We start from the raw sequence: 12,697 nt of genomic DNA, 5'->3' as shown, positions 1-12,697 counted from the left end.
ATATAAATATTTTTAAAATTTTATAACAAATTCATTCCGTGCAACGCACGGGCGCAAATACTAGTATAATCAATAAAACAAAATTAATACTGCTCTGTTTTATATATTTAAAAAAAAAAAAAAAAAAAAAAAAAAAAAAAAAAAAAAAGAGAAACGAGAAAAGAGAAATCCGCAAAAATTGGAAATATATTCGGAGTCACGGAGAAACGTTGGCATGGCTGAACGCCATCGTCGAAAACACATCGTCCATAAAAATTCAAATCAAATTCTGTTTTGTCTGTTTAGAGAGGGAGATAAAAACACAAACGCCGTTCAATTCCTCTCCTCCCATTTCCTTTCCTCAAGAAATAAAAACTATTGGCTCTTCCTTCCTTCCCCTTCCGTCACCCTCCATTTTCCCGGGAATTTCATCTCGTACCGAAATTTCCCGGGAATCCATTCCTTCTCCTCATCCTCCCTACAATGAGGACGAGTCAAGGTGTAGGATCTCCGTCCAGGAGAAGCATGACAATGTCCAGCGTCAGCTCCCCGTCCTACGCCAGAAGGAGGTCTTTAGCGGCGTCCGACGCCTTCGGAGACTCCGCCTCCCGGAAGTCTCTTTCCTCGTCGCGCTCCATGTTCGCTTTCCTCTCTCCCTATACTCACCGCATCGCGTTCTTATTGTAACGCCTTGCTGTGCATATTTTATTTGCATTTCTTCTTTGTTCAGTTCAATGCTCTGTTTCACATATGTTGATTTCAGATTTTGAATTAACCGAGTTTGTTTTTGTTTTTTGTACATCCATCAAACATTTAGGTTGCATGCCATCTAGATTCTAGCTCGTATGTATTTAGACCGTGAAGGAGTAAGATCTTGTAGGTTTTTGTGTTTTTTTTGGTTACATCGATCAAACATTTAGGTTGAATGCCATCTAGATTATTCTAGCTCGTATATATTTTCACCGTGAATAAGTAAGAGCTTGTAGATTTTTGTGTTGTTTGGTGTGGCCAAAATATTGCATCCATCTCTCTTTCTTTTAAGTAGTGTGTAATGCAAAAAGGTTACGTTTCTGATACATCCTCTATTTCCTGATATTTTTCTTCTTTCCGGACATATGAGTTGAAATGTAAATTTTCTTAATGATTTTGAGATCCCTGTAAGAATAAGGAGATATGCGATGTTGATACTGTTACTTTTGGGGTTAAGCAAATTAGAATGGGATGATTATTGAAAATTCCTTTTAAAAAAAGTAGTAAACTAGTAATACTTTTGGCTTTCTTTTGAGTTCTGCCTATTCATTTGCTTTACACCTCTGCAAGAAGCCTGGATAAATGGGTCTTCACTTTCCTACATGGCTACATCCCCTTTGTTCCTTGTCTTTCTGGCTCAGATTTGTATTTTGCATGTTTTTGTATAGTTAATGATTTTACTTGAACATCTGCAAATGAAGTACTATGATTTATTATCAGTGTGGAGATACTGTGGACAGATGATGCTTATGGTTTTGTGATCTAAGAACATAAAGTGCCATCTCCACTTGGCTATGTTCAATACTATAATGCATGTGTTTTGGTCTAAATTTACTTTAATGTGCATGCAATTGTTTCTTAGTTCAACAATTTATTCTACTACTCATTGGAGCAGGGGACTGACTGGAGAGAGGACAGTGAAGCGATTGCGGTTGTCAAAAGCTCTTACAGTACCTGAAACGACAACTATACATGAGGCTTGCCGCCGTATGGCTGCTCGGAGAGTTGATGCTTTATTGTTGACTGACTCAAATGCATTACTATGTGGGATCATGACAGATAAGGTTTGACTTGAATAATGTTCAATACTGCTAAACGTAATGGTTCTTTTGGAGTCTTGAACATAGATTTCTTCTTCCAACTATTTCATCTCCTTCTATTTTTGTTTATGTGAATGAAGGATATTGCAACAAGAGTAATTGCTCGTGAAATTAATATTCAAGAAACACCGGTTTCTAAGGTTATGACAAGAAATCCGGTCTTTGTGCTTTCTGACACTCTTGCTGTTGAAGCTCTGCAGAAAATGGTCCAAGGTTGGGGTTGTTTTTCTTTCAACTTCACATGATAGAGAATCTTATAAATTATAACATTCAACATTTGACTGACTGCAGGAAAATTTAGACATTTGCCTGTTGTGGAAAATGGGGAGGTCATTGCTTTGCTTGATATAGCAAAATGTCTGTACGATGCTATTGCTCGCTTGGAAAGGGCAGTTGAGAAGGGAAAGGCTATAGCAGCTGCTGTTGAGGGTGTTGAAAAGCACTGGGGTGCGTCTCTTTATGGTTAGTTATGGAAACTTGCAATTATTATTTCTGATGATATATATAATTGCTCTTAGGAGAGAATCTCTTAGCTCATTATTTTCCAGTCTTATGGTTGACTTATATTGCTCTTATTGATTATTTAAAGTGAAACATGTTTTTTGTGCTCCCCTAATGCAGGCTCCAATACATTTATTGAAACAATTAGAGAGCGGATGTTCAGACCCTCGTTGTCTACAATTATTCCTGAGAATTCAAAGTAGGTAATATCTTTACATTTAATTAGTACATTATTATTTCCATCTTGTTTTGACGCACTATTCACAGACAGTTATTTGAAAGATGAATTTTACATAAGTTATTGTTGTGGTGTTGCCAGGATTGTCACAGTTCAACCAAGTGATACTGTTCTATTTGCATCAAAGAGAATGCTTGATTCTCGCACAAACTCTGCAATTGTAACAGTTGAGAACAAACCATGTGGAATTATTACGTGAGTTCTTTAACATCATAATCGTTTTAACAGTTGCATGATACAGAACCTATAGTGATAAGATGGCTTTCATACTCTTTTCAGTTCAAAAGACATCTTGATGCGAGTCATAGCACAAGATCTTTCCCCTGAGTCAACTCTAGTGGATAAGGTATTTCTCTTTCGCTGCTTCAGAAGATATATATTTTGTTCTTAGTTTCAAATAAATATTTGTATAACTTTTTGCTTTGTGAACTTTGTCCCCTATTCAATTTTTTTCCTATTCTATTCACAAGTCTATTCTCTTAGACTTCCTAATAGTGGCAGATAACGTTTTTCCTTGCATCTTTCAAAAGCAGCTAATAAAGTCTGCCTTATTTCAGTTTACCCTCTGCCCTTGCGCTCATTGCAATGGCTTTAGTGCTTTGGTGTCTTGTACTTCAATTTTCTTCATCCACTCATGTCCAGCAATTTAATGGCTTGAACCATCACCTAATGATCAAGTCACTCCCTTTTATTAACATACGCCGTAGTATAACTAAAAATCACTTATTAGTGTTAATTTCACCACTTTCTTCTTATTATGGGTGCATGTTTCTACTATAAAATTCTTTCGTCTTTCCTTCAGACAGTTCCTTTTTAGAATGATGATGGACAATGAATTTAAAGTAAATGGAGAACAAGAGAATAAAAATAAGACACTTAAGTAGCTGAATGTGGAACCCAATCACAAAAGAACACTTATAGGTAAGCTCCAATTTGTTTTGTAACTAGCCTTTACAATTTTTACAAATTACAGAATCTCGTTATCTAGATCAGACTCTAATCGGTGCCCATGCCTGGGTCTTGGGGGAAAAAAAAAAACTGAAAACTACTGTATGTTAGGACCTGTAACAAGCCTTCATTAACCCCATATTCTTAATAGATGCCCTTTTACTTCTTTGTTTACCCTCACTTGAACAGGCTTGATCAACAAAAACCCCAAAGTTCCATGTGTCTTTGATTTGATTTGAGGTACCTGAGTTCAAAGTGTTTGGTTTAGAAATCGATATCTTCCAATATACCAATAAAAAAAATACTGGGTGAGAAATAAAAAACTGTATAGAACTTGAGCTTACATTTCCAGGAACCTTACCCATATCCTGCAACCTGCAGTACTCACTGATAAATGCTTATGGCCTGAGATGGCTCTGTGGGACTATTTTTGTTGCAATGCATTAAGTATTTGCTGGTATGTATGAACTTTAAAACCACAGGTTAGATCTCACTGTTTTTCTTGACTTTTTTAAATCTAAACTCTAGGCCATGACCCCTAATCCAGAATGTGCAAGTGTTGAAACACCTATTTTGGATGCTTTACATAGGATGCATGACGGAAAATTCTTACACCTGCCTATTTCTGATAAAGGTAAATTACCCTTTTGAAGAAACACAATAAGGTTAACAGATTATGTGTAGCATTTCTTACTTATACATTCGTGATCTACTGCAGATGGAGTGGTCGTTGCTGTTGTTGATGTACTACATATCACTCGTGCTGCTATTTCCACAGTAAGGCACTCATTTGTATACATAAGTATATTCTAATGTATGGGTTTAAGAATAGGCTTGCGCCATTTTGTTGCCAAATGGTTTCTAAAAGCTTGCATGGGGTGCATTGTCATGGCATGCATTTTTTTGCTATTGCCTTTAGATTGGGGAACTGTGTTGATCCAATGTCCTGGGATGATACAGCCTTCAAACTGATAATGTTAAACCACCCTTGGTAGAACTATAATAGATCTCTTATTCCTGTTGCTAATTTGGATTGTGAGAATAATCTAGCTATTCATGTGAAGAGAAGGATGGGAAGCCCATGCCTTTGTAATAGTATGGAATATTCACAGGAAAGGACTTACAGAACATTTTCATGTAATCCATTTAGTCTGTCCCATTTATGCAAGTCACCCTAACATTAGTATCAGCTATCAAATAGTGACTTCTACTCATTTACGTATTCTCCACTTCTATAGAAAAAAAAAAAAAAACATATATAAGTTTTCATTTATGGCTACCATTATAATCATCTATCTAACATCACCGCACCCACTTCGCCCCCACCTACTACCCCACCCCAACCTATTACGCCACTCCCAACTTCGTACATGTTCTTACCACTGATATTACTATTGCTATTATCCTTTACTTCTATCTATCATTATTTACATACCTACCTGCCCACCACCATTATTGCCATTAATATCACCACTTACTTTCCGCCCACCACCTCGACTTCATATATATGTACGTTTATATAAGAATCGAGTGAATTTCAAATAACTTTACATTTTATAAACTATACAATAGTTAAATATGAACATATTTGTTCTTTAAATAGAAGAAGAAAATTTGTAGAATACTGGAAATGAAGACTGGAAGACATGTTTTCTTACTGAACAGGCCTTATCATTTGATTTCTTCTTTGAGACTGAAATAACAGAACTAGCCAATTGAAATATGACTCAGATAGGGGTAACATTTCTCTTGGCAATTGGCATATGGGTTTTCTTTAAAACTCCTTATGGGTCTCTTTATTCTCCTTACATTTTAAAGGCCCAACAGAAAACAATTTTTGTTTGGTTTAAACTGAACTCATAAAATCGATCACTCTTTAGAGTTTAAACCCATGATGCTACTATATCACATTTCACAAAAGAACCTACCCGTTTAATCATTAAGCCATTGTATATTTGTATATGCCTTCAAAACTCCTTTATGAAAATAAATGTTTCATCCATCTCTCTTCTACTTTGCACAAAGTCTGACCTTTTCTATTGATAGGGTAGTTGTAAATCCAAGATTTAGAAGCATTCTAGAATCTTGTTACAATCCAGTTCCTCACTTGAATAGCAGGTAGGAAATACTGCTGGAGTTAATGAAGAAACTGCAAACACTATGATGCAAAAGTTTTGGGATTCTGCTATGGCAATAAGTCATCACGATGATGAAGAGATGCATAGGTTGTAGCCTGTTTCTGTGATTGGTTATCTTCATTCATATTCATTTCTTGACTTTCTCTAACATTTATTGCTATGATAAACCAGCGAAGCTTCATTGAAATTGGCCTCCGAAGGGCAAGAGACAGGAATATCACTTCCATTTCCTTCGTCAACCCTGCAAAATACTTTTTCTTTTAAGATTGAAGACAGAAAGGGAAGGATGCATAGGTTCACTAGTGGTATGTCTAATTGATTCATGTGGTCATTTTTTGAAGCATGGTGTTAAAATATAAAACAATCACCAGTTACCAACAATTAGCCAAAGAATCGGTAATATGCTTAATTAGCAATAGCTATTACTTTGTATATCACAGATTCACAGGTACCAGCTCTCTAATTATTTTTCCAAGAAGTTCCCAGAACTTCCTTTCACTTCCCAGTTTGTGAATTATATGTTCTTTATGTTATTCCTGATGCACCACAGTGCTGATTTTTTACTGTTTCTGGAGTTCAGATACTAGAAACATGACTGATCTCATTACCGCAATCCTTCAAAGATTGGGAGGTGACATTAACTGGAACAATCTTCCTCAGATTCTGGTAAACAGACCACAAACTTCTGTTCCTCTTCATGAAAATGCCCCTCCCCCCACCCAAAACAAACTCGAAACACTAGAGGCATTCTGTTGCTTCATCTAAAATGCTGATGAATATCCTTTCCACTGCAGTACGAAGATGAAGACCACGACCAGGTTGTACTTGCATCAGACAGTGATCTCATCACGGCTGTTGAGCACGCAAGGTCTGCCGGTTGGAAGGTAACCATTATTTCAGTGCCATTTCTTCTGCACCATAGCATAACAAATGCCTTTACCACGTTTTTTTCGCAATTATCATTTACAGGGACTAAGGTTGCACCTAGATTATTCAAGAACGCCACATCTTAGGCGCGGTTCTGGCTCAAGTACCATAGAATATGCTCAGACAGATGCATGGGCTGCAGCCTACAGCGCTGTGGCCACTGGTGCTGCACTAATGGCTGCTCTAGGCATATTAGCATTCTTGAGAAGAAACAATAACTGATAATTTTCTTGGCAGACCGGTGGACTTTAGCCGGTAGCGGCTCTCAGGTGCTTGGCCGCATGGTACTTTGATGAACCAATTCGTACTGGAATGATCAGCTGTTGTATATAAATTTGTATATATGGCTCCGAGTTTGGAAAGGAGTTTGCAATTCTCGTTTCTTCTAATCATTTTTTTAAAAAATTATATTGTCTCTATATATATGATGTGTGTGTCCGTGTGTACAAATAGCATTGTATATTCTGTCATCAATATACAATGACAAGGGTCAAGGACGGAGTCAGAAATTCGGTTGAGGGGGCGAAGCAGTAGCGATGGATTCAGAAATTTTTTTTTCAGTAAAAGCGAAACACTAAAACAAAAAAGATAATTTAAAAAAAGAAAATAAATTACCTAAAAAATATTGTTGGATATGAGCGAAAAATAACACATTGAAACTTTATAAAAATATTCATAACAAAATATAACAAAATATGATATCTCACTATTAATATAAAAAAATGATGTATATATGTGTGTGTATTAAATATTAAAAAAACTATTAAAAACATGACTATGTTGAAGTTGGGGGGAATGAGTAAAAAAATTGTAAAATTATGTTAACGCCAAAGGATTTGAACCCTTGACCTTTACTATTAACAAAGGATTTATCAGCACTTCTCTTGGGGTTAGTGGGGCCAGTCCTTTCAGAGATGGTGAATCGAGCGCTTATAACTAGTAGGGTGCTTGAAAATCTCTTATGCTTGTTTATCACTCTCATCCCTAAGAAGAAAGTTCCGGAGACCGCTGCCGATTTCCCTTCTCAACGTGGCCTTTAAGGTGATTTCTAAGGTCTTGGTTAATCACATGAGGCCCCTTATGACTAAAATTATAGGCTCCCATCAGAATACTTTCTTATCGGGGAGATCTACACTTGACAACATTATTCTCACCTAAGAAATCGTCCACTGCATAAGAAAGAAACATGGATGTAAAGGGCCTATGGCTATTAAAGTTGATTGCAAAAAGCCTATGATAGTGTCTATTGAAGTTTTCTGGAAGATACTCTAACGAGGTTTGAGTTCTCGAGACGGTTCATTGACCTCATTCTTTTCTCATTGAGAGAAAGCAAGATTTCCATTCTGTGGAATGGGAGCTCCCTTCCCTCCTTTACCCCTGGGAGAGGGCTGCGTCAAGTGACCCTTTGGCGCCTTATCTTTTTAACCTTGTGATGGAGAGGCTGGCTGAAGACTTTCAACACGAGGTTGGGATTGGGAATTGGAAACCCATCATGATTACTAGAGGGGGTATTGGTATTTCTCACCTTTTTTTTTTTGGTTGCAGATGACCTTATGCTCTTTGGAGTCACTACTGAGTGCCAAGCTAAAGTCATGATGGATTCTGATGAAGTATATACAGATCGTATTGTCTACGATACAGTCCCAGGTTGATTCCGGGTTCGGATTCTAAGTCTAGTCTGCTTGTTGGTTTAATGAATACAACCCGATATACGTGACACTGGATCAAAGGTATCCAAGCTAATAGCTAGGGGATAGATTCCGGGTCGGCGGCATGCTGAGCAGGCGGACATCATGCACGAGTCCCGGCTGGGCCCTAGCCGCGTGTCACGATGTTTCTGAGCGCACTGTGTCATGCTACAAGGCACTCGATGGTCGGTCCAACCTAGACAGGTCGATTCAGCAAGGTCGCGAAACCATTCCCAAATCCATCCTCTAGCGAAGCCCCGTGGGCATTAGAGGTCGGGGGAAGGCATGCCAAAGAGGTAGGTGGTGATCGATTGGATTCGGCCCACACTAAGAGTCCGTGACGTACCGACCATCGCATGGCACGAAGCCTGGGGAATCCCTTAAAGGTTAATCTTTCTAAGTTCCAAATCTTTTCTTCTCCTAATACTTGTGCATGTATCAAGCAACGTATTGGGGAGGAAGCTAGTATCCCCCTTACAACTAGACTGGACTCTTATCTTGGAATCCCCCTTCTGCAAAAACGTGTGTCAAAGGAGATGTTTGCCTTAGTGATTGAAAGCGATTGAAAAAAATGAGAAGAAAATTATCTTCTTGGAATGCTAATTCCCTTAGTATGGCGGGAAGAAGGATTCTGGTTCAATCATCCCTTTCCACCGTCCCTATTTATACCATGCAAGCCATTGCGCTTCCTGTTAGCGTTTGTGAGGATATTGATAGAATATGCAGAAACTTTCTTTGGGGACACGACGATAACTCCAAGAAAATTCATACCATAACTGGGCTTAAATTTGTAAACCTCAGGAATTGGGAGGCCTTGGATTAAGAAGAGCGCAAGACTTTAATCTTGCTTTATTAACTAAACTTGCTTGGCAAGTTGTTTCCTGTCCTGAGAAACTTTGGTTTTAGAAAATTCTTGGTCCCGGCTGGAACAAAAAAAAAAAAATTAAAAAACAATTATTCTGTCATCAATTCTTTTACACTTCTGGCTTGTACTTACTATAGTATGTAGGAGACACCGACTGGAAAAACAAAAACGTCGGCAGCAGGACTTGAACCTGCGCGGGCAGAGCCCAACAGATTTCAAGTCTGTCTCCTTAACCACTCGGACATACCGACTGTTTGGTTACAGCGCTGCGCCATATTAGTATAATATTATATATTACTTCGTTATTTATTTGAAATTAACAATTACGGTGTAATATTTATTGTATTATTAAAGGAAAATAATATTGTTACTACATTTCTGCAAATCTACCAATTACTACCTGACTGGAACACCTCCTAATCCATACCTAATGAGGTCATCGATCTTCAATTCTCTTAGTGATCTTTATCAAATTTAGATATTTCTATATTACTAAAAGTGAATTTTTTTATTATTTTTTTTTCCTTTTAACACCATGCCTCCTAATTCATACCGAATAAGGTCTTTAATTCTCTCAATGATCTTTATCAAATTTAGGTATTTATATATTACTAAAAGTGAAAGTTTTTTTTTTGTTTTTTCCTTTTAACACCATGCCTTCTAATCCATACCTAATAAGGTTTTCAATTCTCTCATCCAGTGATCTTTATCAAATTTAGGTATTTCTATATTACTAAAAGTGAAAGCTTTTTTTTTTTGTTTTTTCCTTTTAACACCATGCCTTCTAATCCATACCTAATAAGGTCTTCAATTCTCTCATCCAGTGATCTTTATCAAATTTAGGTATTTCTATATTATTACTAAAAGTGAAAGCTTTTTTAATATTTTTTTTTCCTTTTAACATCTAATAAATGAATATGTTTCTTCTTTTGTTTTTATTTGTTGGAATGAAGCAAATATGTGTGTGGTTGAGAAATCTTAGAAGCATAATAAATTATTGTTTCATTTTATCTCTCATGAATCAAAGCATGCATGCATGGTACCAAACATGATAGAATATGCACATTTTTAGTCAGTTTTTAGAACGAGCGATGAATTCCACAAATCAAATCTTTTTTTAATTAATTAATTATATATATATATATATATATATATATAAATAATGAATTTCAATTTTCAACCAATGAAGACGGAACTGAACCTAGTTCTTTTTATTTAATTATACTAAGGGTATCGATCTCCAATGAGAGGAGAAAGAGAGGGATAAAGGGGAGATTATGATTGGAGATCAAGATGAGAGAAGTTACATGCTCCTAGGAGAAGGTTGTCTCGAGAGCATGTTAGTTGAGCAACGCCTTTTCAGATGCAGAGGGTGGGGAACAGCTGTTCCTTTGAACCTGAGATTTCACATTTAGGAGAGTCACAGTTATGCCGTTTGAACACAAGATCTTTGGCTATTTTTCCTACACATAAAGTTTAAGTGTACATATTATTTTGGCCCATATAATAAGATTGTATGTTTTATCTAAACTACCAAGTTAGTATTAGGAATCAAATAATTCTAATATTTTTTAGAAGAGTAAAAAGCGTGCTCAAAACATAAAGAATGAAAGAGGCCGGGAGAAGCGATATACCACTCTCCTTATTCAATTTGAAAACCCGATAGCTCTTGCAAGAGAACGATCTGAGCCACTACATTTGTAAAATGTTGAACATAGATGCTCTCAAAATCATACTTAAAAGTCTCACACAATATAATCATTAATAATTAATATTAAACCTTTATATGAGCTAAAGATCTTGTGATTAAGCGGCATAGTTGTGAGTTCAAACCCTAATAATATGTATGAACGTACCGATACAACAAATACGTTGTTTTTTCCCCGGGAAGGGGTAGCGTTTCGGGTGACATGAAAAAAAAATTAATTCTTTTTAAAATCAAAATTGCAACTTTTGTACTTGTTTAATTTCTTTTAATTAATTATTTTTTATTAGTTTGTAATAAAAGTGGGTTGAAGTTGTAAAGATGTGAAATCGAGACTCATTTTTTAACAGTGTTGCAAAAATTGAGCATAGGCGCTAGTCAGTGTTCGGCTACCTAGAAATTTGACGGAATTGCCGTTCTAGGCGGACTAGGCGGGTGTTTAGGCTGTCAGTTAGTTATTTTTTCGTGTTTTTTTAAATGAGTTATTTCGCTCAAATCAACGCCGTTTTTAGTAAAATAACTCTAAATTGTTTAAATCGGTCACAAACCAACAAATGTAATACAAAATTATTTGAAATCAGGTACTCTAATATTAATACTTTGTGAGTTGTGATTTTGTGTTGTTTTTTGATTCTTTAAATCTTTATACAATTTACAATTCTAGATCTTTTTAGGTTAATATTTAATATTTTAGTACTAACTATTAAAGTATCAAATAGTTTATAATTACAAAGTTTTAAATAATATATTTTTAAAAATCTTTTAAATTAAAAAATTAAAATAATAATAATAATAATAATAATAAGAATAAGGACGCCTAGGCGTCCGAGAAACGCTTAGCGATTTTTGCAACCTTGTTTTTTAACGTGAATTGGAATTGTATGTAAAGAAAATAGTGAAGGAATTGTAAAATTGATGATGTTGTAGAACCACTTTTAAAAATGAAGAAGTATTTTTAAAAATGAAGAAATATTTTTGGGATAAAGATAACCTAATATAGAAGTGTTAGTTTTGTTTGAAATTCTTTTAACAATTGGATTAATTGTCAAACAATTAATTTACACATTATTCATTCTCTCTTCATGACCACTATTTCGAAATACAATTCTCATGACAATAGCAAAATGAAAATATAATGTGACATTGTTACATATAAATGTATGTGGATGAGTGGATCTCCCCGATATGTTATGTGATTTATTGAGTTTAGAATGTAAATATGCATACTAGTAACATATATAGCAAATTGGTTGAACATTCTCAATTCTCTTGTACATTAAAGTATGCGTCTTCATTATGTCTATTTTTCTTTTCGGTTGAGAGTACTTGGAGTTCTAATTAATTTAGTTTTGAAATATTGGAGAAAATTAAATTAAAGACGCAAATAAAAAAAAAATCATGTTTGAAACTTGTTTCCGGTAGTAAGGCTTTAAATAAAAAAGCTTATTAAACCTTGCTTTTGAAAGCCTCTTGAAAAGTTTATATTTTCACAATCATTTTTATGAACTTTTTATTTTGTTGGGTGTGCCTTGTGTTTTTTCCTCTATTGCATTATCCTGTGCTTTCCATGTTCCCTTGATCACCAGAGTCTTTGAAAACTAAATCTTTTTGCTCAAAATGATATTTGGCCAAGTTTTTATACTGTACAGTTTAGAATGGGCCAAGTTTTTATACTATACACTTAGAAATTTAAAAATATATGTATCTTTTATCGCTATTACTGGTTACTGAAAGAACTTTAATTATTTTTTAAAATAATTGAATAACTTAGTTCGTTAAATGTCAAAAAAGTATTATTATTATTATATATAATTATATATCGAGCAAGACAGTAACACTTCATGAAATATCTAATAAT

At 35.4% G+C, this 12,697-nt stretch overlaps 1 protein-coding gene and 1 non-coding gene across 4 annotated transcripts; one reads left to right on the top strand and one right to left on the bottom strand.

Annotated features, from left to right (window-relative positions):
• Positions 1 to 229: 229 nt before the first annotated feature.
• LOC109192252 (CBS domain-containing protein CBSCBSPB1-like) lies at positions 230 to 7,002 on the top strand. Of its 3 annotated transcripts, none has more exons than XM_019342825.1 (14): positions 230 to 617; positions 1,625 to 1,793; positions 1,910 to 2,042; positions 2,121 to 2,276; positions 2,451 to 2,529; positions 2,650 to 2,763; positions 2,848 to 2,914; positions 4,045 to 4,150; positions 4,235 to 4,293; positions 5,632 to 5,741; positions 5,826 to 5,959; positions 6,235 to 6,320; positions 6,449 to 6,538; positions 6,624 to 7,002. In XM_019342825.1, the coding sequence occupies exons 1-14, from the start codon at positions 463 to 465 to the stop codon at positions 6,801 to 6,803; spliced, it is 1,638 nt and encodes a 545-aa protein (XP_019198370.1). In that variant the 5' UTR covers positions 230 to 462; the 3' UTR covers positions 6,804 to 7,002. The 3 variants fall into 3 exon arrangements, with proteins under 3 accessions (XP_019198370.1, XP_019198369.1, XP_019198368.1); XM_019342824.1 differs by having other exon boundaries at positions 2,121 to 2,291; positions 5,635 to 5,741; XM_019342823.1 differs by having other exon boundaries at positions 2,121 to 2,291.
• Positions 7,003 to 9,303: 2,301 nt separating this feature from the next.
• On the bottom strand, positions 9,304 to 9,385 carry TRNAS-UGA. Its single transcript has one exon. It is a non-coding gene; the product is annotated as a tRNA-Ser (tRNA).
• Between the last annotated feature and the right edge of the window lie 3,312 nt (positions 9,386 to 12,697).

This window comes from Ipomoea nil, unplaced genomic scaffold (assembly GCF_001879475.1).
Source record: "Ipomoea nil cultivar Tokyo-kokei standard unplaced genomic scaffold, Asagao_1.1 scaffold1770, whole genome shotgun sequence".
Classification (NCBI taxonomy): domain Eukaryota; kingdom Viridiplantae; phylum Streptophyta; class Magnoliopsida; order Solanales; family Convolvulaceae; genus Ipomoea; species Ipomoea nil.
The sequence above is the reverse complement of the archived record's forward strand: the minus strand, read 5'-3'. Positions and strand labels throughout refer to the sequence as shown.